Here is a 24,110-nt window from a genome sequence, read left to right on the forward strand (position 1 = left end):
GTCATTATGAGCATGAAATAATGTAGTATAGTAATAGGTCATAACCCTCGCCCCTTTCTACTCTATGTCCCTTCTGCTTTAGAGACCTGATCTATTTCAATGGTTTCACACACCACCTTTTGCACTCTGCTGAGGACTCCCAAGTCTCTCATTGGAATTCTTCTCTGATAACTTGAAATAGCTCCCTGGATATGTTTTCTCTTATGTCTCATGGTCACATGTAACCCTAACACCCAACCGCTTCATCAGGTCTTCATTCCATTTTTGCTTTTTTTTTCCTTTTTTAATCTAGATACTTAATGGTTTGTATTATCTGCTCAAAATCACCCATAAACAGTTGCTTCCTCATTAACAATGCTAACTGAGAGGCACATAGTTGCTGCTTAAAAGTCAAATCCAAAAGTAGAGATGTCAAAACATTTATTTAGTTTTGGAAAGTTCAGGGATTTTGTTTTGTTTGTTTGTTTATCTTTGTTTTTTCACACTGGGTTTCTTTTCAATTGTTTTTGAAGCAGTGTGTTTGGAGGTACCTCGCCCAGAATCTGGGGAGAGTGAGAATCCATTAATTGTAGAGCTGAATGTTTAGCCTAACTTTAGCTACTAACAAAATCAGGTTCTTCCTGTATATTTCTGTCTCCTAATGAAAGAAGTTCATTCAGAGATTCAACAAGACAATAAAATACTGAATGTGAATAATCCTCATGGTGAATAACTGGTGTGTGGTGAATTAACAAGCAGCAGTTAATTAAGAGGCTACTTGCTCTTGCCTTGGACAAGGACTCCTCTGAACTTGGCTAAGTGGTATTACTCCCCTTTAGTTTCTGTGTTTGTGAAATAAGAAAACTGGACAGAACTGTTTCATCCGGGATTCATTCCAGCTCTGGTGCTCTGATGACCCTTGTTCCCTCCAACCTGGGGCTCGGGTCAGGGAAGCTTTCAGTGGGCCGAAGTGCCTTCCGGGCCAGCATGGCCACTGTCTTGTTAGTACTTTGAGTTAAACTTGGAGGTTCTTTATTTTCCTAGCCTCATGCTATGACACACAAGGTAAAAACAGTGTTTGAACCATAGAGCAGAGATAACTAAACGGCTCCTTCAGTGACAAAATATTACCTATGTGGGCATGCTGGTCAAAGGAACGGTGTTTGTAAAGGGAGCATCTTTTGAGTGCTCCTCACAGTTATGTAGCGTTCCTGTTGAATAGCTAGGAAGGAACACAGAGCTTGGGGTCAGCTGGGGTTAAAGCACTAGCATTCTGGATCTGCTCATGGAACAGCAAGGTGGATGAATGATTAACCCACTGAGTAAACTGTTCAGCAAGTGGGACTGACAGGCTTGGCGATGTGGGGCTGGGTGCAGCAGGTATGTGCAAGCAGAGGAAAATGCTGAAAACAGGACTGGTTTTCAAGCCATAGCCAGAGAAATATATATGTATAAATACATCTGAACACACACACACACGAGTTGAGTAGACTTGTTTTGTGGTTATACCTGCAAAATTTTTGCTATTTGATTTAGACTATTATTCTATTTCAAAGACACATACATATATATACAAATACAAATATGTTTTAATGATATGCACATTTAAATCAACACTAACAAATGGATTCAGTTGAAAAATCTCTGAAAGAAAAATCTTGTCTAAGAAGAGAATAAATGCAGGAAGGATCCGAGCCAAAAGTTTATCTCCTTGGTGTTTGATTTCTGAAGGGACAGGAGCTGCAAAGACTAGAGTCGGGAAGTCAGCACAGAGTCAGACGAATGAGAAAGGGGTTCACACCGCCCTGCGGCGTTCTCCCTCCCCAACCCCCTCCGACTGTTGTGACCGCACCTGGGGCATGTGACCGGCGGCGGGCACTGAAGGCAGCCTCAGCCACAGCGCGGTGACGAGGCAGCCGCAGCCCTGCCAGCTCCCGCCCAGCTCTCATTGAGAAAAGGGGACACGCAGCAGGACGAGGGGGAGGAGAGCGCCCTGCAGACTGCCTCCTCCACCGATCCCAGGATGGCCACTCGACTCTTCTGACGTGGCAATTCCCTCGGGAGTTTGGAGACAGAAGGGAAAAGGGAGAAGCCTGCAGAGAGCATCAAAGGATGAGGGGTGCTATAAAAGGAACAGGGGAGTCCTTTGAAAAGACTATCATGCACTGAAATGCTTTTCTGGAGAAGGTGCCATTCTTTGCTTCCCCTTTTGCTCAGATGAAAGGAGCCGGCAAGGTCGGTCCTGAAGTATTCCCCGGGGGCCTTCCTGTCATTGTTCCTCTGTCCTCTCGCACACCGCTATTTGCTGACCTTTCCAGAGGAAATCTCAGCCTCCGCTGTTCCAGCTGAGAAGACAGTTTTTAATAAAAAAAACCAATTTCTGCTGTTTGAATGGGAAGTGCAGCTTGCTTGCTGCGGTTCTTTTTTGCTGTGACATTTTGGAATGTCTGCAGAAACTTAAAAACAAAAACAAAAACCTTAAAAACTCCCCGGATTAGGCAACAGAAAAGGAACTTTTGCCAAAAAGAAGAAAATGAGAGGTGGTAACTTATCTTTGACCCAGGACCTGGATGATAAAAACCTTCAAGTTATAGGAATCAGCATTTCAAACCTAACAAATAAACAAACATGAGGAGTGTCTGTGGGGTTTCTTCCAAAGGCAGGTTTTAAAGGAAGCCTGGAACTGGTTCAGAATTTCCAGCCTTTATGATGCCTGAAGATCGACTTGCTGGGGGCCGCCCTTCAGGTGCCTTAGCAGCAACTCCTTTCATTCCCAAAACTACATACAGGAGAATCAAACGCTGTTTTAGTTTTCGGAAAGGTAGGTAGATGATACATTAATGTCCTTTTAAAAAATATTATCTGATGCTTTAAGATCAGTTTGTGTTCAGATAAAATGGAATTCTGGAAACCCAGACCTTAGAACTGGGCAAGAGTGGTGCACATGTGTCTTTGCTTGTCTCTACTTATTTTTCAAGGTTCATATTGGTTTGTTTATGACTGTCTGTGAATGGGCTGGGTAGGTGGGGCTCAAAGGATGGCAGTTCCCTACAGATCCCCTTGACTGATGCAGAACTGAGCAGGCTGGCCTCTACATCCTGGGAGGAGGGGCTGAGACCACCTGGGCCCTCCCAGACCCAACTCAAGCAGCCATGTTGCTATCTTTTGAAATGTGTCCCTCTCGATCCTTGTTCTGTGCTGCTGTCAATTCGGTTTGGTTCTGACTGCCTGCACTTGTTTCACCAACCTGTTGAGAAGATTTGAATAATATGGTTTCTGTAGTGCCCCCTTTTCAGGAGGCTTTCAACCATACTGGTTAACACTGATTAGGAATTGCCCTCCTAAGTACATCATAAGGTGACATTGGGAGAGTCCAAAAATGAGAACCCTCAGAAACAAGAGGTGGGAAAAAAATAATTCATAATCAGTAAAAGAAATGAAGCATTTTGGAAGTTGATTTCATGGAGAGTGCATCAAAGGGTACAGCAAGGGTAAAATAAAATGTTTTTAGAAAACATTTATGTATCAAAGTATTTTAAAATGTCCTTTTGCTTTAAAATGGGGATAATTAAGTGGACTGATTATTTAAATTGAAACTAGGAAAGTATAATTTTAAGGACATGTACAGTCCACTAATAGTCTAATCAGGAGTTGATTTGGGTAACACCCAAGGTCATTCCTTCTCCCTTTTTTCTTTGATTTGCCACCTAATAATTAACCTTCTCTGCTTTGTAACCAACAACAACAAAAAAGTAGAAGAAAACAAACCAAGAGAAACCACATACATAAAGCAAAATGCAGTGGGAACTTTTTAAAAGTAAACCTTGTTCCTTCTTTGCCTTTCTCTTTGAACAGTTAAGATTCTTTGCCTTTTTCTTTGAACAGTAAAGATGTATGATCATTATCCTACGTTATGAGCAAGGAATTCAGGTGTTAATTTATATTCCTCTCTCATCCACAAAGATAATTAAATGAGAGATGCATGTCTCGTATTCTATAGATCCATAGAGATTTCATGGTGACTGCACCAGTGCGTCATTGATAGGGAAATTAACAATGGTAGAAATTAAAAAAGGCCTGGGACTACCTACTTACAGGCGCTTCCTCTGCCACTTCTCCCACCCCTCAGCAACCAAACTGGGTTTATCCAAACATATAGAAGACTTCTTCGGGGAGTTAGTGCTGTTTATTTGTAACAGGAGATGTCCTGGGGACAGTTAATGTGTTTTTGAAACACACAGTAAGGCGTATTTCGCCTTCTCAGTCGGTCGTGCTCCAGCACTGGAGTGCAGCATGTCTGCAAAAATCCTGGCTCACACTGCTGTTCGTTACTCCTTCCTCCTTAAATACCAAGGACAGGAGCCAGTGCCTGCGAAGAAAACCCCCATGGGCGGGCAAATGGCAACCTCAGGAGTGGGGAACGGCTTCCAGCTATCATCTCCTGTGGGCTATTTTTAAGCTATTGTCCTTTTACTATGCAAAGTCTTAGGAATCCGAGGAGTGTTCAGCATTTGAGTCCAGTCAAGAATTAACCAATTTTTACTTTACGAAGCTGTATTCTGGTCTCTGTCAGAATCAGAAGGGAGAGAGGGTGCAGCAAGCATTCAGCCGCGTTGTTTCCTCTCGCGTCCTCCAGAGCCAGCCGCACACCAGCTCCCTCCGCTCCCGGCTGCACCCCCAGGGTCACCGGCTCGCCGTAGGGCTCTGGAAGCGAGGGTGCGCCGCTTCTCCCCAGCTGTTTCTGCGCAGCACTAGCCATTCTTGCCAGCGGTAGAGTGAACCTCAGGAGGTTCGCATCTTTATTTAAGCTCCTGCACTGAAAAGGATAAACTTTATTTTAAGTGTAAGGGTTCCCAACTATGCTCCCTTAAAAAGAGTGCTTTTGGTGCTTTGTTTAATCTCCTGGGTGCTCCAGTAGTTGAAGAAGTAGCCCCGGGTTTCTGGGTTTCTCTCCCAAGGCTGTTGGGAGAACATCAGCTGAAGCCATTTCAATGAAAGCGAAAGGGAGGGCTGTGGATCATGGAAAAGTGCCCAGAAGTTAAAAAGGTTGACGTGTCTGCTTTTCCTGATTCACACTGAAAACATATTTTTTACTGTTGCCAAGGATAAGCCTACAGAAGAGGAGACTCACTGCTTTAGTAACGCCCTCAGAACCAAACCTGGGGTTGAGTTAGAGTTTCCAGAGGCCTGGTGGTATTGGCACTTGGGGCTGTGTAAGCCTTAACTAGCTTGGCCAGTCCTTCCAGACTCACGCTGTCCTTTACAGCCCTTTTCATCTCACGATTTCTTTAAGTACCAATAAAGGTCATTGAAAATGTTTTCCCAGTGGTTTTAAAAATCTAGGAACTAGGAGACCCCTATTAGGCAGGAAGCTGAGAATAGCAGTGTTGTGATTTACGTTCTACTGAGATACAGATCACAATGTGTTTTTTATGCTGTTGATTTTGGAACTGTAGTTGTTTTTACCTCTATAAGATTAATATCTAATATACAACCACAACCAATCTTGTGATTACTTGGGGGTGCATAATACTTTGGGTCCTGGATATTAATGTTCACTTCTGGTCATCACAAGCTAGCTGATTTAAAGTGGTTGTGATCACAGGACATTCTAAAGTAAATTTTTAAACCCTATGTTTTTTTCCTGAGTTGCCCTCTTCCTTGGGGATAAGTCATCATTAATTTCCCTGTGCTTTTTTTTCCCCCTACTCTGTCATGCACTATTGCTTCTTCCTACTTTGTATACTTTCAGCTCCATTTCTATTTCCATCACCTTAGTTCTCTGTGCCTTTGTAGCTTCATGCAAACAACTTACTTCAAAGTAAGACAGCATCCATCCTCACCACTTTGCACCCACACTGTTCTTCACAAATTCTTACGACACGCACTCCATTTGTGAAGTATTGCTCAATTGGTATTCCTGAAATGGTATGGTCAAGCACAGCTCAAAAAATTTTTATGAGTCCCTAATACTCCCAGGAGAAAGTTCTAACTGTTCCATGTAATTATCAAGGCCTTCTAATCAATTCCAACTATTCCCCAGAGAATTAACTCCCAATTCCCTCAACTGGTCAACTCTATCTCCCTAAACACACCTCTTACACCACTTCTTTGGTTTTGTTCACTGGGTCTCCTTTGCTATAATGCTCTGTCTCCTCTGGTGTCTGCCCAAACTTTACAGTTTCTTCAAAGCATCATCTCTCATTTCATTGTCAAGCCTTCTCTGTTCACTACTGTGCTTTTTACTCAATAATCTTTAAATTTCTTATATGCTGCCACCTTATACCTGGTCATCTTATCTTCATAGCCATCTTAAAGTGCTTTACGTGCATTTGTGGTAAAAACAAACAATAACAACTATGTATTTGTTTATTTCTCCCCAAAGTGAAGAATGGCAATAGACCTATTCAATCAAGGATTAAAGGTTTATTGCAAGCTAGTATAGTATCTTTTCCTGCTGGTCCATAGCGTAGCCTTATAGTTGTGATGGATAAAACCAACATTTTCTTTAAAGCTTATTGCATGTTGTATGCATTGTAATCACATGTGGAAAATGATTTGTCCAACAGAATGCTGCTATCCAAATCCATACAATTTTAAGTGGTGCTATAAAAGAATAGTTCATTAACTCATATACCTAAGTTCTATAGAGCAACTACCAAGTAGTTCTGGGAATGAAAAGGTACCCAAAACAGGTTGCTTCCAATATGTGAGTTTGCAGACTTCGTGAAGATAAAAATACATCGATGAATACTTACTTGCACTGGTAAGTATGAAGTCTGAGAAGCTCATGAACAAAAGACTGGCCAGGGCTCATCTGGAAAGGCAGAGATTCATCGGAACTACATGAAATCAGACTTACCCTTGGAAGTTATGAAAAGGCTTTTTCTCCTATATGATCTTAAAAGAGTGGTCAGTGTGCCTATGGAACAATATGTCTAAGTTGAATTAACAACATAGTGTAAAATGAAGACTTTTTGAATCATATAGATCAGTGTTTGTATCCCTGATCTTCTGCTATGTAGATGTGCGACCTCGGGTCACCTAGCATCCCTGAATCTGAGTGGAAGAGCTACCTCCTTGCAGAGTATCTGCGAGTGTTAAATAATAAATACATGCAAATTGCATGGCTTGGTACCTGTATGTAAATGGTGCCTTTAATTACTCTGCTGGTCTAAGGTGTAGGCCGCTGGGTCACTATGTTCATATTATTACAGTTCCTTAATTTTTCCAGGCCTATATTTTTGTCCTTTCTTCCCCACTCTGACTACAAGAGTCAGGATTCTACCAGTCAGTGGTTGTTATAGATTCTGAGCTCCTTTATTTAAGTTTTCTATCCGTATAAGATTTGGTGGCTACTCAGAAAGTGCTTATGACAGACTGAAGTAAGCTTTCTTGTTTCTTAGTTCTGCACTAAATTTTTTATCTTTTTTTGTATTTGCCCATTTGCCATGGATGAATGTTCATTATTAATTGAAAATTATTATAATCCTGGTGATACCAAAACATTCTGCTAGCAGGGTTTCAGTAAGCAGGGTAGGTAAAAGTAAATTCTCAGAATGGCTTAGCATGTGATTTATAAGAAGAAGAGAAAGGTATTCTGAAAACTGACAGCAGAGACTTTGACTAAAAATCAAGAAGTTGTTAAACTTCTGACTTCTCATCACAAATCAAAGACTTTTTTTTGTTTTCAAGTTTTTATAGAAATCAGTGCCACAACCTGGGAACTACTGATGAGTTTCCTTTTGTATTGGAGTTACTCATTTCTATCCTATAACTGAGAGGTGAAGCATTTTGTTTTGATGCAGGCATTTATTCCACAAATGTTTAGAGAACACTTAATCCTTTCCTGCTTTGGTTGTAAATTCCAGGGATGTAAACAAGCAAGTTTGCCTGTGTGTCTTAGTCCATTCAGGCTTCTATAACAAAAGGCCACAGAGGGAATTTTTTCTCACAGTTCTGGAGGCTGGAAGTCTGACATCATACCTGCATGACTGGGCTCTGGCAGAAAGGGAAGAGTGAGAGAGCCTGTTGGGATCCTTTTAATAGTAACTAGTCCCCTTTATGAGGGCTCCACCCTCATGACCTAGTCACCTCCCAGAGGGCCCACCTCCTAATACCATCACCCCAGGCTTAGGTTTCCAATACAGGAATTTGGAGGGGACACATATTCAGACCATAGCACTACAGCAAGATGGAGTATGAGCTTGGGAGTCATTCAGATCAGGAACCAATCCCAGTCTAGACCTTGTGTCTGTGACACCTTGGGAAATGTACCTAAACCTCTCTAAAGTTCATAGAATAGATATGTAGTACGTAGCCGTTTCCCAATATTATTTATAACAATAACAATAATAAATGTAAAAAATTGTTTCATTATAATAACTGTGAAAGTGCAGTCCTCTTTTCAAGGGTGGAGAACTGGCCCAGTACAGATAGACAGTCAAATAAGTAATTACAAAGCAGTGTGTTAAGAAATCAAAGAAGAAACATAGCAAGCTTTGCTTTGTGGGCAGGGGTGAAGGGATGTTAGTAAAGACTTACCACAGAAGGTGATATGAATTAATCTTGCAGGGTAAGTTTTCTTAGACTGATTCATGATGGCAGGACTTACCTTCCAAAAGGAGGCCTGGAGATATGAAAAGTTATGTTACATTTAGAAAACAGCAAATGTTTCAGTATAGTTAGCATGGGTGTTTTTTGAAGAAGCAGCAGAAATGAGGGTGGATATGGCACTTTGGTTGGCACACAATGGATGCTATTTAAGCATCTGTTGATTGAATGGTGGATGAAGAAGCAGAGATCAGATTGTAGAGACTTGGTATTTCATGAAAAGGAGTTTGGTTAGCCAGTTCGTGCCAATAAAAGAAATAAGCAAAAGAGGGGCATGATAGAGTTCAAATGTTATCAAGAGCACTGGGTCAGCATTTCCCTGAATTAGAGACACTGCTCTTCAAAACGTCACTTAAGAAACATCACTGACTGAGCCTAATATAGTGGCAATGAGTGTAGAGGGGATGGACGGACATGGTAACAAAATGAGGGTCATGAAGGAGCGAGGAATCTAGGTTGACTCTCAGAATGTGCTTCAAATGTCTTGGGGCATAACTGGTACTGTAAACAAAAATAAAGATTACAGCAAGTAGAACAGGTTTCAAAGTAAAGATGGTTTAGCTGGTTTTAGAAATTTTCAGTCTGAGAATGTTTTGAGATGTCCGTGTTGAGGAAGGGTCTAATGGGCACTTGGAAATCCTGTGCTAAAGATCACAATATGGCCCAAATTGAGGTGCAAATCTGGAGTCCAGCAAAATAATTGTGTCAAATAAAGTGAAAATGGGGCTGAGGACAGAACCCAGAGCACCAGTAAATTTATGGGAAGGGTGTGGTAAGTAGCATAGTCAAGAAGGAGATTAAGAAGAGTATTCTAGAAGGCAAGAATTATGAGAAGTGTCAGGAAGAAGAGTGAGATTGATAGTTTTAAAGGGATTGAGGCAAAAATAATAATAAAAAAAAATTTGGCTGTCAGTGTTTTGACAACTAGGAATTGGTGACTTTAGGAAAAGCTCCTTTAGTGGAATGATGATGTCAGAGGACAAATTGCAATAAGTGGACAAGAGGTAGAAAGTGACAATATGGAACCAGAGTTATGCTTAACTGGGAATCAAGGAGCGAAAAGAATAAATAATAGCAAGGCACAGAGAGTCCAGGAAGGCTAGGTTTTATATTTGTTTATTCATATATAGGATGGGTGTAATTTGAATATATTTATCTGATCACACTCAATAATAATAGGCTGCCTTTAGCTATTGGGTGTATAAATCACATGCAAAGGAGGAACCTTACATATCCAGAAGGATATTTAGATTTCTCTCTCTCTCACCAGTTAAAACAGGTGCCGAAGCTATAATAAAATCATGTTTGAATTACTTTCTCAGTCCAGTGAAAAGTCATGTATGTCCTCAGTAACACTTTATGACACCATCAATGTACTTCTAGGGGAAATATGCATGACATGCCACCATCACCCAGAAATTCCAGGGGCAGTTTTGTCAGGGAGTGAGAAGCTTCCCTTGGAATTTAAACGGGCATAGCTGGACCTGTGTGCATGACTCACACCACAGGGAATATTCTGGTTAATGATCTAATAATTAATGTGTCCTTTTCCCCTTGCTGCTAGTTGGGGATGGATCATGACCTTTCTGGGTTTTTTGTTAATTTTAAAATTTGAAGTTTCATTGTTTGCTTAAAGAAATTCTAAATAAATCAGCTTTAAAAAGAGTTTTCCTATAACTTTCTGCACAAAAAACACATTCATCCAGGAAGTTAACTCACATCTGTCATCATAAGTCAGAGATATTTGGGACTTTCTATTTCCAGTGCTACAAAGTGGGAAGCATATGTCCCTTATAAACATTTCATATCATTTTTGCAAGACCATATCTACAGCAGAAAACTTATTTTTCCACAATAATTTCTAAGCATATGTATATATTGTCTACATGCTTTAACTCTCTTATATATTATATTGTTAAATAGGCATAGCACTTTACATAAAGGAAATTATTTCCTTAGGCAGGATGCTCACTAAATGTTCATATTTTCCCCTTCTCCTTTTTTAATTTTCTGACCCTTTCCAAAATTTGCATTTTTTCTCAACAGAATACACCCGTCCTAGTGTGATGACAGCAACTGAGCTCAGAAAGCTAGTAAGTGGCAGGATTTTTGCCTCCATAACTCAGTTTTCAGCCAATATGCACACTACACAGTATTGTGTAATAGATGCCGAGTGGCTCTGAAACTCAGCAGCCTTGGACAAATCCTGGCTCCACCATTTGCTAGCTGTGTGACATTCAGCAGGTTACTGAACCTTCCCATGCTTCAGTCTTCTAAAGTGGAGCTTACTGCATGGAGTGCTGTGAGTTTTTAAATGAGAGAAATGCACGTAAACTGCTTGTATCTATGCTTGGAATATGTAAGTACAGCTTAGCTTTTATCACTTTTTAGAACCAATTTAGCTATTTTTAGAAAATGAGGGCACTTAATCAAATAAATATGGAAGAGGACTAGTATTCAGGATTGAGCAAAGGTTTTAAGGCTGAATAAATCTGAATATGGATTCCATTCTTCCACTTGGTGCTGTGTCACTAACCTTGGGAGATTCATTTAATGTCTCCGGGCCCCAATTTCCTCATGTATGCAATAGCACAATAGCTACCTTATGTGTTTATTTTGAAAATAAGAGAATATATGTCAAGGTCCTAGTATGTAATATGTATTTAATACATGGAAAGATGTTAGGGCCTTTTAGTTTCTTGTTACACCTCTTAAGTAAATTCTTATCATTAGGATAAAAAAAAAGGAAACCAGAGTATTCTTCTGAAGCAAAACTTACCATTACCTTTATCACCTCCCTGAGCTACTGGGACAAAAGAAATTCTCCAAATTTAAAATAAAGAATGTTTAATGGTTTTTCATTACTGCATAAATCCAGATCTTAGAAGTTTGGTTCTCATTGGTAGTTCACATAAAGAATGAACTGGATGCAAGAGACTCACCTCAAACCCAAAGACATACACAGACTAAAAGTCAAAGGATGGAAAAAGATATTTCATGCAAACAACAAAGGAGAAAAAACCAGGTGTTACAGTACTTGTATCAGACAAAATAGACTTCAAAATAAAGAAAGTAACAAGAGATAAAGAAGAACATTACATAATGATAAAGGGCTTAGTCCAACAAGAGGATATAACCGTTATAAATATATATGCACCCAACACAGGAGCACCAGCATATGTGAAACAAATACTAACAGAATTAAAGGAGGAAATAGAATGCAATGCATTCATTCTAGGAGACTTCAACACACCACTCACTCCAAAGGACAGATGCACCAGACAGAAAATAAGTAAGGACCCAGAGGCACTGAACAACACACTAGAACAGATGGACTTAACAGACATCTACAGAACTCTACACCCAAAAGCAGCATGATACACATTCTTCTCAAGTGCACATGGAACATTTTCCAGAATAGACCACATACTAGGCCACAAAAAGAGCCTCAGTAAATTCAGAAAGATTGAAATTCTACCAACCAACTTCTCAGAACACAAAGGCATAAAACTAGAAATAAATTGTACAAAGAAAACAAAAAGGTTCACAAACACATGGAGGCTTAACACCATGCTCCTAAATAATCAATGGATCAATGACCAAATTAAAACAGATATTAAGCAATATATGCAGACAAATGACAATGACAGCATAAAACCCCAACTTCTCTGAGATGCAGCTAAGGCAGTTCTAAGAGGAAAGTATATAGCAATCCATGTCTATTTAAAGAAGGAAGAACAATCCCAAATGAATAGTTTAAAGTCACAGTTTTTGAAACTGGAAAAAGAAGAACAAATGAGGCCTAAAGTAAGCAGAAGGAGGGACATAATAAAGATCAGAGAAGAAGTAAATAAAATTGAGAAGAATAAAGCAATAGAAAAAAAAATCAATGAAATCAAGAGCTGGTTCTTTGAAAGAATAATCAAAATAGATAAGCCCCTAGCCAGACTTACTAAGAGAAAAAGAGTATTAACACACATCAACAGAATCAGAAACGAGAAAGGAAACATCATGATGGACCCCACAGAAATACAAGCTTCTGTACAACAAAGGACACCACCAATAGAACAAAAAAGCATCCTATAGTATGGGAGAATATATTCATAAATGACAGATCCAATAAAAGGTTGACATCCAAAATATATAAAGAGCTCATGTACCTCAACAAACAAAAAGCAAATAATCCAATCAAAAAATGGTCAGAGGAACTGAACAGACAGTTCTCCAAGAAGAAATTCAGATGGCCAACAGACACATGAAAAGATGCTCCGCATCTCTAGTCATCAGAGAAATGCAAATTAAAACCACAATGAGCTATCACCTCACACCAGTAAGGCTTACCACCATCCAAAAGACAAACAACAACAAATGTTGGTGAGGATGTGGAGAAAGGGGAACCCTCCTACACTGCTGGTGGGAATGTAAATTAGTTCAACCATTGTGGAAAGCAGTATGGAGATTCCTCAAAAAACTCAAAATAGAAACACCATTTGACCCAGGAATTCCACTTCTAGGAATTTACCCTAAGGATGAAGCACTCCAGTTTGAAAAAGACAGATGCACCCCTATGTTTATCGCAGTACTATTTACAATAGCCAAGAAATGGAAGCAACCTAAGTGTCCAGCAGTAGATGAATGGATAAAGAAGAGGTGGTACATATACACAATGGAATATTATTCAGCCATAAGAAGAAAACAAATCCTACTATTTGCAACAACATGGATGGAACTAGAGGGTATTATGCTCAGTGAAATAAGCCAGGTGGAGAAAGACAAGTACCAAATGATTTTATTCATATGTGGAGTATAAGAACAAATAAAAAGCTGAAGGAGCAAAACAGCAGCAGACTGACAGAACCCAAGAATGGACTAACAGTTACCAAAGGGAAAGGGACTGGGGAGGATGGGTGGGAAGTGAGGGATAAGGTGGGAGAGGGGAAAGAAAGGGAGCATTACGATTAGAATGCACAATGTGGGGTGGGGTCACAGGGAAGGCTGTACAACACAGAGAAGACAAGTAATGATTGTACAGCATCTTACTATGCTGATGGACAATCACTATAATGGGGTATGTGGGGGGAATTTGGTGATGGGGGGAGTCTACTAAACATAATGTTCCTCATGTAATTGTAGATTAATGATACCAAAAAAAAAAAAATGAATTGGAACATAGTAAATTTTCTGCTGGGTTTGGAGGGAAACCTTACGTAATATATTTATCAATCCAAAACAGTAAGTGAAAAATTACAGATACATAAGATTTATTCCCAAATGTGAGCATTATTTTTTAAAAATATCCTGTAAGTACCTTTGAAAGGCTATTACCTTCATTTTAGCAGAAGAGAATCCAAACATCCCCACCCAAATAAGCATCAAAGATCTCCCCAGAAAGAGTCAATATACTCCATGCATAACCAGTTTTCAAGCTTTGTTACTAAACTACTAGAATATCTTCAAACTCATTATCACCACTCTGTGGGTCAGAATTCCGCATTGCTGCACATAATAGAAAACAGTGGCTTACACACACAGGGGCTTCTTTTTCTCATGTTTAAGGAAAATATGGAAGAAGGTGCTGTTGGCACTGGGTCTGTGCTTCCATAGTTTCAGCTACCTTGTCTCTGGATCGTTCAGCTTTACCCTCAGGGCTGTTACCTAATGGTCAAAAGGTTACCCTTAGGTGGACAGATGTCAAAGTTCCAGATAGGAAAAAGGAGTGGCTGGCAATTCCACCTATGCTTTGTCTTTCACCAAGAAAACAATTTTTCCTACAGACTTCAGAAAACCTATTGGAAGTAGGGGATATATTTGATTTTCCAGCCTCTAAAATGAAGGTAAGAGAAAATAAGAGCGTAACTGTGTATGGAGTCAGCAATGTCTGACACACTGTCACTGAGAAACGACTTGTTCTAAAGTCCTCAAACTAAGCTAAATAGGCCTATTACCTGCATTAATCTTCCTGCCCTCAGAAAATTCCATTTTCTAATTCTGTTTTATACACACTTCTCACTCAAACTTTTTTCCTTAAAGGAATTCCATTAGTGCTGGATTTAATACCAGGTCTGGAATAATTTGGTTTGTTTTTTTCATTATTGTTTCTACCTGGGCTAAGAATATTGTCTTTGGTAGTAGGTGTTTATTGCTTAGAATATGATGGTTTTTTCATTACTGAATCCATACATCATATATTACTTTACAAATAGATAAAGCATATGTTCTTCTTGTGAAATCCTTAACCTACTGGTTTTGAAATAATTCCCCAAACATTCTTATATAATTTCAACATGCAACACTATTTTTTCTTCCCTTCTATGAAATTCATTAGATCATCTAAAGGATTTAGTGATGTTCATCCCAACTGAGAACATCAGAGTCACATTTGCTTTGGATTTTCCCCCTCTCTTTTCTCATAGGTTGATCATTTTTGTCAAGCTACCATCTGATGTTAATATATTTTTCTTAATCAGTGAGGTACAAAGGATGAATAGTGGGGATATTCATCCCCAGACAGAAGTACCAAGGAATTCATTGTTTGTAGGTATTTTAAAATCATTAATAAAACTCATCAAAATTGGCCTGCTTTTCACTAGCACCAAGTACTGGCAATTCTAGGCAATGGGTGGTACAATAAACCTCCTGTCAGGGCAAACTACTATGACCCTGCCTCCTCACTTTGGGTGTGCCCTGCTTCACGATTCAGAAGGTTTCCCTTCAAATAAATTAATAGATCAAGGTTTTCAAGAGCAAACACTGTCTGAAATATTTCATATGGATGAAAATTCTGGGTTTCTTTTCCTGATTTTATTAATTGTGTAATCATTGCATCATCACTTGACTGGAAACAAAAGGTGAGCAGAGAAATGACCAATATTAAACTAAATGAAAACTGAACATGTAACAAAAGTAGAGTTTGACTATTGTCTACAGAATATTTCTGCTTTTAAGCTTTTGAATACAATTCCATTTCCAGAAGAAAAAAAAAAAAGAAAATCCAAAACGAAAATTATATTTATTGCAATGTTTCTCATTTCCAAGTGGATATATTAAACTCTCTATTTCTATTTCAGTTATGGGCTAAATATGAAATACAGGGGGAAAGGGCAGCATAAGATAAAGCCTTTTCGTTTGAAGAATAGTGCGTACTGAATTTGATTCTGTAAGACTGTGGAGTATGAAATGTTAAATGCTTGCAAGCATTCCAGCCTTTGTTTTACCTTCACGCCGAGTTTTAAAAGAAAGCAACAAAGTGGGAAGAGATGCAGTTCTCAGATTCATTGGGATCCTTTATTTCTCCAGGCATTTTTGGGCAGAAACTGGAAGATACTGTCCGTTACGAGAAGAGGTATGGGAACCGGCTGGCTCCCATGCTGGTGGAGCAGTGTGTGGACTTCATCCGACAAAGGGGGCTGAAGGAGGAGGGGCTCTTCCGACTGCCGGGCCAGGCTAATCTTGTCAAGGAGCTCCAGGATGCGTTTGACTGCGGAGAGAAACCATCATTTGACAGGTAGACTCCAGGATTTTACTCGCCATCCTTCACTGAGAAATTCAGACTGAACTGAAAGGATGCATTGAGCTGAGACAGCATAACCTTAATTGATGTTGTAACAGTTAAAAAGAGAGATTATATGACCACAGAAGGATAGTTTGGTTTTTTTTTTTTAGTGACTGAGTCAAAAATTTGATGCTTCAGATGTCTTTCTCTTCCATACTTTTTTCTCCTTCAAATATTTTTTCCCCTTTGGTTCTAAAAAAAAAAAATGTAGTAAACTTTTTAATTTCAAGAGTAAACTTTTAAAATAGGAGTCTTGTTAGGTGTTTTAAAAAAATTCTTTCAGCTAAGATACAGCAAAAGTATTAATAAGCAGAGATTGAGATATTGGCAATGTGATGAAAATAACTTTTTAATAATAACAATGAAAGTATTATATCCTTAAATATATAGCTCTTCCTTAATCTAGAATAAATTTACAAAGTAACAAAGAGAAAGTAAAGTGTGGTGAAATTCAGGAAATGGAAGTTACAGAGAAGAATGTAAAAGTATCCATAGCTCTACTAATACACTAAACAGTGATAACATAATGTGAATTACCTCCTTTTCTTCACCTTTTTACATTTTAGTAGAAAAAATCATCTTTTAACCTAATATTATTAATTAAAATTGTGTAGCAGAATGTTTCCATATTAGAAGTTTAAAAATGCCCTTTTTTTCCAATATGTTTTAACTTAACATCTGATCATTGGCAACCTCTGTGAGATTAATTTTTAATATTTAATATTTCACCCTACAAGTATATTGTTCATACCATTTCAATAATGTTGGGCATTATGTCGTGACCCTTTTCACTACTGTAATAATGCCATAGTGGGAATGCATTCACATAAATATCTTCTGTTTTTGCATTATTTCCTTAAGTGAGATTCTCAGTATTGGACTTTGCCTTGATACTTGAAATTAAAAATTGTCTGCTAAGTATTATTTCTCTTTGCAAGTATAGAATTAGCACATGGGTGGAAATACACTTGAATACATGATATGAGATAAAGGAAGCATCATTGAAAATATGGGTTCTTGCTAAAAATCTAAAAAAAAAAGAACATTAACTCATTTAATACCCTTTTACTGTTCACATTAACAAAATCCCAAACAATGATAATACTCAGTGTTGGTAAAGTATAGGTATTCTGATTGAGAAAGTGCAAATTATCTTAGCCTTTCTTAAGAAATGTGGTCATGTTTTTAAAGACCTGTTAAGCAAGAAATTCTAGTCTTAGAAGATAGATAGAAAAAACTTAAGTGCAAAGTTACTTAGTTTTTATAATAGTAAAAAATGAACACCAATCTGTTATCTCCAGCAGTTGAGTATGGTTTATTAAATAATAGTGCATTAATATACAAAATGTTACACAGGTATATTAAAATTTTGGAAAAATACTAATTATGTAACAATAAATGGAAATGATAAATGGAAAAACAGGACAGGATCAGTCAACTGATTAAAATCCTACCTTTTTATAAAAGGTATTATAGATAGTTTATAAAGATTCATAATTCTCTCTGAGAAAAATTAAATGTAGATTTAAAGAAATAAATTAAAAACCCAGGTCCGAGAACAAATTTCAATAATGCAAATATGCTTTTGGCAGGAGAGCTCCATGCTTTATTCTACACTCTGAAAAAGAAAAACAGTTCAGTAGTTCATAGTTCGGGCCTGTCTACAAGATACAAACAAGTTTATATCCAGGTTTATCTGGGAGAAATGTAGATTTTTGGTTCCAAAATTAGAAAGAAATTTGTCAATTGGATCCTCATAGTAAAATTTCATGTAATGGGATAAACAACATCTACAATGAACTTCATGCGACATGGCCTTTTCTTATGTTTATACAGGTATTATACTAAATACATGCAGGTGACATATAGCAAAATATATTTATTAAAATTATTTTTCTTTAGTCATTTATGATTTGGTTCTTATAACAGATTTTTGCTAATATGGGAGAACAGATGACTGTTTTATATATTTTAAGATACATGTAAGAAGAGATATGCCCTTAAGCTATTATCTCCAAATCAGTTTCTTGATAACTATGGGCTGACAATAAAATACTGTACAGTCTTTATATAAAGTGTGATCCCAGTTATGAAAAATGCATTTTTTGTATAAAATGCATCAATACATAAACAGACTAAAGAATATGTAACAAAAGATAAACATTGATTTTTGTGGTATAATGATTGCTGTCTCTCCCTTTTTTATATTGTAATTTACATAAGTATCCATTATTTTATTATCAGGATTTAATCAGAAAAATCTCTTAATTACCTGCTGATTTCATGCTGCAGAAAAATGTCCTTATCTTTTAATTTACAGAAGCTACTTATTACCTAGAAAGCCTATAGAAGGGGGCTGCAAAGAGTATTTCCACATCAGACACAATACGGGAATGGTGCTCAAATACTTCAGGCAAAGGAGAGTGGTATTCCTTGTTTCAGGTTTCTACGCTTGTTTAACAAACCACCCCAAAACTTTGTGACTTAAATAATAACAACCAATTATTTGTTCATGATTCTACAAGTTGAGCGGGGCTTGGCCAAGATGTACTCATTTCTAATTCACATGATGGATGATTCTTTTGAAATATTTTTTAATTCAGATTGCTAATATTTTGTTAAGGATTTTTGCATCTATGTTCATCAGGGATATTAGTCTCTCTCAATGTATCTTTGAATAAATTGGAGCTCACTTCCACTGAAACCTGATTGAGTTATGAATAAAGACAGTTAATTAGCCAAGAAGTTTCCCAATGTTTGGGATATCTAACACTTAGTGTTTTTGTACTTATTCAAAAGGAAGCAGTGTATGAATAGGAGTTCAGGCTTTGACGGCAGGCAGCCAACTGTTTGCTATCTATGTTAACAACCTGGGACTAATTACTTAACTTCTCAAAACTCCTAGTTTTCTCATGTGTAAAATGAAAATTATAATGCTTAACCCCACAGGGTTGTTATACTTACACATTTAAAAATAAAATAAAATAGAACAAAAACACATGAGTAAATGATATAATGTAAATATGACACTTAGCATATTATTGTCATTGTAAACCTTGTGATGTTGATAATGATAATTCTAACATTTTATATTCAAGCAGAAGTAATATGCTTGAATCTATGTAATACAGAAATTATTGCTTAACCATAAATTCATCAGTGTTTTTGATCTGGTATATCTTCATTTATGTTTTGAAATTTCTTTGCAATTCCTATAGAAAGAAATACAAATACCTGTAAGGTTTTCTCTTCTGAAAGTGTGTGTTTTGTATGTCTTATAAATTAGGTTGTTAATATTCTTGCATGGTGATAGTACATCCCTCAAAGTAGTGTATTTTCTGTAACAAATTTGTTGAGTCATAGTTTACATACCATGTAATTCACCCATTGCAAGGGTAAAATTCAATGATTTTTCATAAATTTACCAAGTTATGCAACCATTGCCATATATCAGTTTTAGAACATTATTGTCACCCAAGTAACACACTTCAGGCTGTCTACTGTTATTCCTAGCTTCCTTTCCTCCCCTGGCAATCACCAATCTGCTTTCTGTCTTCACAGACTTTTTCCCTTTTCTGGACATGTCATATAGGTGGAATTATCAATATACGGTCTCTTGCATCCAGGTTCTTTCACTTAGCATAATGAAGCTTGTCCATGTTACAGCATATATCTGTAGTTGCCTTTTATTGATAAGTAGAATTGCTTTTTGTGAATAAACTGCATTGTGTTTATTCATTCATTAGATGGTAAATATTTCAGTTGTTTCTACATTTTGACTTTTATGAATAATGCTACTGCAAACGTGTGTGCATGTTTTCATTCCTTTGGATATATAACTAGAAGTGGAATTGCTGCTTTAACATTTGAGAAACTGCCAAACGATTTTCCATAGTGGCTGTGTACTATTTTCTTTTCCACCAGCAACGTATTTGTGTTCCAGTTTTTTTATTTTAGCCATTAGTGATTGTGAAATGGTATTTCATTGTTGTTTCAGTATGCATTTCCTTAATGACTGCTGGTGTTGTATGTCTTTTTATGTGCTTATGAGTCATTCATTATGTACATTTTAGAAGGCATATGTTGTAAAATAATTTTTCTGATGATCTTGATAATTTGTTATAAGAAATGATTAAAAAATCACAAACAAATCAGTATTGCTCTGGGAATATCTATTTAGGATTGACATAAACATCTGTGATATCACAGGAGTGTACTTATATATACCAATGAGGGTATCTCTGTGGATATTGATTTACAACTCTGTATTTATAAAGTAAAACTCTATACATATACCTAGAATATGAACTCAAAGAGAGTAGACAATTTTATGAATCTCGATCACATTTATTTATCCCTAACACCTAGGACGTCATACATGATGTAGGTACTCAGTAAATCTGTGTTGAATAAATGGATATGAGGAGTGTGTTTTGAATATATTTGTTGATGAAAGAATGCCAGTATTTCTGACATCTCAATAAGTAGGCAGCTCATGTACTCATTTGTAGATATTAAAATTAAGGAAACTTGAAAATCATCATGTTTCAAAACAACTTCTAAAATTCTGTTAGAGTATTTTTGTCAATAGAGCAAAATATCAGCCTAGGTTAATGTAGAATCATAATCCTATGAATGGGCTACAATTTCATAAAAGCCACAGCTCTAAATAAGACCAGTACCTTTATTTCTTCTGTACTCCAGAAATTGCTCTCATAAATATGGATAAATTATACTCCAAAAGTGAACTAGGTTTTGATTTATAACAAAATAATTACAAAAACAATAAAACCCCTTACTTCTTCATTTAATTTTGTCTCTTTCTTCCCACTTACACTAACCTCTCTTAAGAATGGTCCAAGTAGAAACAGCACTAAGATAATAAATATCTGTGTTTGTGGTAGCAAAGTACCCTTTCCAACAAACAGCATGACAGTATTTGAGAATAAAAATAAATATATAGTTGCATTCTTTTAAAGCTTTTTTCCTTTCTCTCTCTCTCTCTCTCTCTCTCTCTCTATATATATATATATATATATATATGAATAAACTGGAATGGTATCATTGATCCCCTATATTTTTGGAATAGGAGACTGTTGAAGTGTCCAGCTTGAATAGTTTGGGGTGGACTTACCTGGATCTATCAGAAAATCTTTTAAGTTCCCTCTAACACTAAGAGTTAGAGATTGACAATGTAAAATAGACCTCTATTTACTCATCTCTTTTATAAGGCACAAAGGTTTTGTTTTATAAAGCACAGTTATTGGAAGAAAATAAAGTTTTCTAGAAAGGAATGTTTGCATCTTTTATTATTCATCCCAGAATCAGATAATCAAAATTCTCCAAACTTGTGACAGTTGTGGCAGGAAATGGCAACGTGCAGCAAGGTCATTGAGGGACACAGCAATAAGGAAACTTTGGTTATTATTTAGTCTTCATTACTAGAAAAATTATTTGTGATATTTGGCTCTGTTTTATTTTTATTTTAAAATTGAAGTATTAAAGTATGTATATGGGATTTAAATGCTGTTAAGAAAAATTTTAAAGTATCTATTTTAATATAAATACACCCCCTCAGTATCTGAGCATCTATAACACTTCTCTGGGAAATCCTTGTTTGCATAATCTGAAATCTGTCAGAAAGAAATCAATTGCTGAATGTATTATGGGATTGTATTTCCTTTGTCCTGAAACTCCACCCACAGTGTTTAGTAAAGGGAAAACTATGTAGTCAGATAACAGAATTATAAAGTGAATATAGCTGTAACTTCTCTGTTTTAGATTAGCCAAATTCATTAGCTGTTTGCCAAAGCTTTCAAGACCATATGAAACTGAAATTACAACCCATGGGTACAATTGGAGCAAGAAAGATACATACATCACTAAGGTAAAGACATGAAAACTAGTAAGTCATGTAAACTCTTTGACAGAATACCCTCTGTGTCTGTATAGAATCAAATATTAGGAAGGACAGCATAGGCAATTTAAGCAAGAAATGAAAGCTCACTGTTTACATAATCTAATTAGATAATTGTGTAACCATAGTGTACTTAGAGAATGTACATTATTTCTTCCAGTTATCTTTATTGCCAAGCCATTCCTGGGGGACATGTGAGGTGAGCAAGAAGGGTCTTAGTCCACCTCTCTCAAACTACAGTCACATAATCCATTGAACAGTAAGTGCTATTCATTAAGTATAGTTTTAGAATTTCTCGAAATTTTCTTGTACCTCTTATTGTGAATAGTTTCCTTATAATGACCTGAAAATAGGTCCTCTGAATTGACAATAATCTTCTAATCTTTTGAGCCATTCTTGTATTTCTTAGCATCTATTTTACGCTTTGTGAATTTAGGAAATTATGTCTGCAGAACAGCTGGAGAAAGTGTCGGTGCTACTGTGATACTACTCCATCGTAACTCCCAATCTAGATTAGGAATGCCTATGTTTATTTAAAAAATTGAGCAAAGTAGCTAGTTGTCCGTTGGCAACTATAGATACTCTGTGGGATCTCACAGCCTTGAGCTTTCCACTGAGACAATCGTGAATAAATAGAGCAAAGATCTGCTGGCCCTGAGAACAAAGCCCAACATGTACAGTCAATCAAGGAGATCAACTTAATTTTCTTCATATCACAAAACCAATTGAATATGTTTTTTAAAATTCTACAAAGAGCAAAATATATGTATGTATGTAGTACATGCATATGTGTAATATGCATTTACATGTATATGTGGTATGTGGATATGCACACACTCAGCAGAATCTCTGTGGTGTGCAAACAGGCTATAATCTCTTTATCACTGGTGATTTTGCAAGTAATTCCTTAGGTCAATAATTTTTCTAAGCAATTATATACATTATTGATATGAACAGGTTCTTAGTTTAGAAAGAAAATCTTTGTGGCTTCATTGACTTCAGATTCAATTCCTGTGGGAAAAGTTTATGGGAAATTTTTTTTATACCTTGGTTCTTAAGACTTTGGACAATATTAATGTCATTTAGAGTATAAGACTGTATCAAGTGCATATAAATGTTAGTTCTAAGTTAAATTTGGATGTAACATTGAACTTTGGGACCCAGATCACCAGACATAAAGGGACATATTAACTTATTTTAATAGCCATGTTAATTAATTTTGTAACTAACAGCACTTACAGTTTTTAAAAATTACTTTTCTTGAGATAAAATTGACATAAAACATGTGCAAGTTTAAGGTGTACAATGTGTTGTGTTGGTTTGATCCACTTACGTATTGCAAAATGATTACCACTGTAGTGCTAGCTAACATCTCTGTTAGGTCATATAATTATAAGTTCTTTTTCTGTGGTGAGGGCAATTAAGATCTAGTCTTTTAGAACCTTGAGTTTATAACACAGTATTGTTGACTACATTCCCAGTGCCATGTATTAGATCTCCAAAACTTGCTTATCTACTAGTTTCAATTTAAAGCTTTAATTAGGTTTTTCTTTTGTTGTTGGAATTAAATGCATATTATGTACAAGATAACCCATTAGAGTTATCCTGATGTAATATTACTTTAAAGAAACTTCTGAATAGTCTATATCAAGCTTCATAAGCCTCCATCCCACTAAGTTTTCTTCTTCAATGAAAGCACCTGAGTATTATAATGGAAAAAGAAGGATTTTACTTTTAATCTTTAGTCTAAATTTTTAATTTACTTAGACAAATTAGAGTGTGGCTATTTATAAAGTGAATCAGTACTTTCCATACTAACCCAAACTAACTAAATGATGACAAATCTAGTGACTAGTCTATGAGATATATATATATATGTTTATCTATATATACATATATAGGTTTGTTTAACTGTGTGGGGTTTATTTACATATATTTAGACATTTGCCCTTTGTATTTAAATGTAGTATTCAAAGGCTATACAAGGCATTTTACTTGTCATTTTTATTTGTTACTAATGATCACCACTTATATGTGTATGTTTGGGGA

At 36.7% G+C, this 24,110-nt stretch overlaps 1 protein-coding gene across 13 annotated transcripts in view; it reads left to right on the forward strand.

The window, feature by feature from the left end:
• ARHGAP24 (Rho GTPase activating protein 24) overlaps positions 1 to 24,110 on the forward strand; it is a 476,093-nt gene that overhangs the window by 424,449 nt on the left and 27,534 nt on the right. For 7 of the 13 annotated variants that reach the window (XM_036906338.2, XM_036906333.2, XM_057502414.1 and 4 more), the window contains one exon: positions 15,889 to 16,096. The exons of 4 other annotated variants lie outside the window; for them this stretch is intronic. In XM_036906338.2, coding sequence (XP_036762233.2) covers positions 15,889 to 16,096 — 208 coding nt within the window. Of the gene's footprint in view, positions 1 to 1,768; positions 2,801 to 15,888; positions 16,097 to 21,910; positions 22,032 to 24,110 lie in introns of those variants that run through there. 2 more of the 13 variants (XM_036906334.2, XM_057502416.1) reach the window with 2 other exon arrangements.

The sequence above is a fragment of the Manis pentadactyla genome, chromosome 5, assembly GCF_030020395.1.
Source record: "Manis pentadactyla isolate mManPen7 chromosome 5, mManPen7.hap1, whole genome shotgun sequence".
NCBI classification, from domain to species: Eukaryota; Metazoa; Chordata; class Mammalia; order Pholidota; family Manidae; genus Manis; species Manis pentadactyla.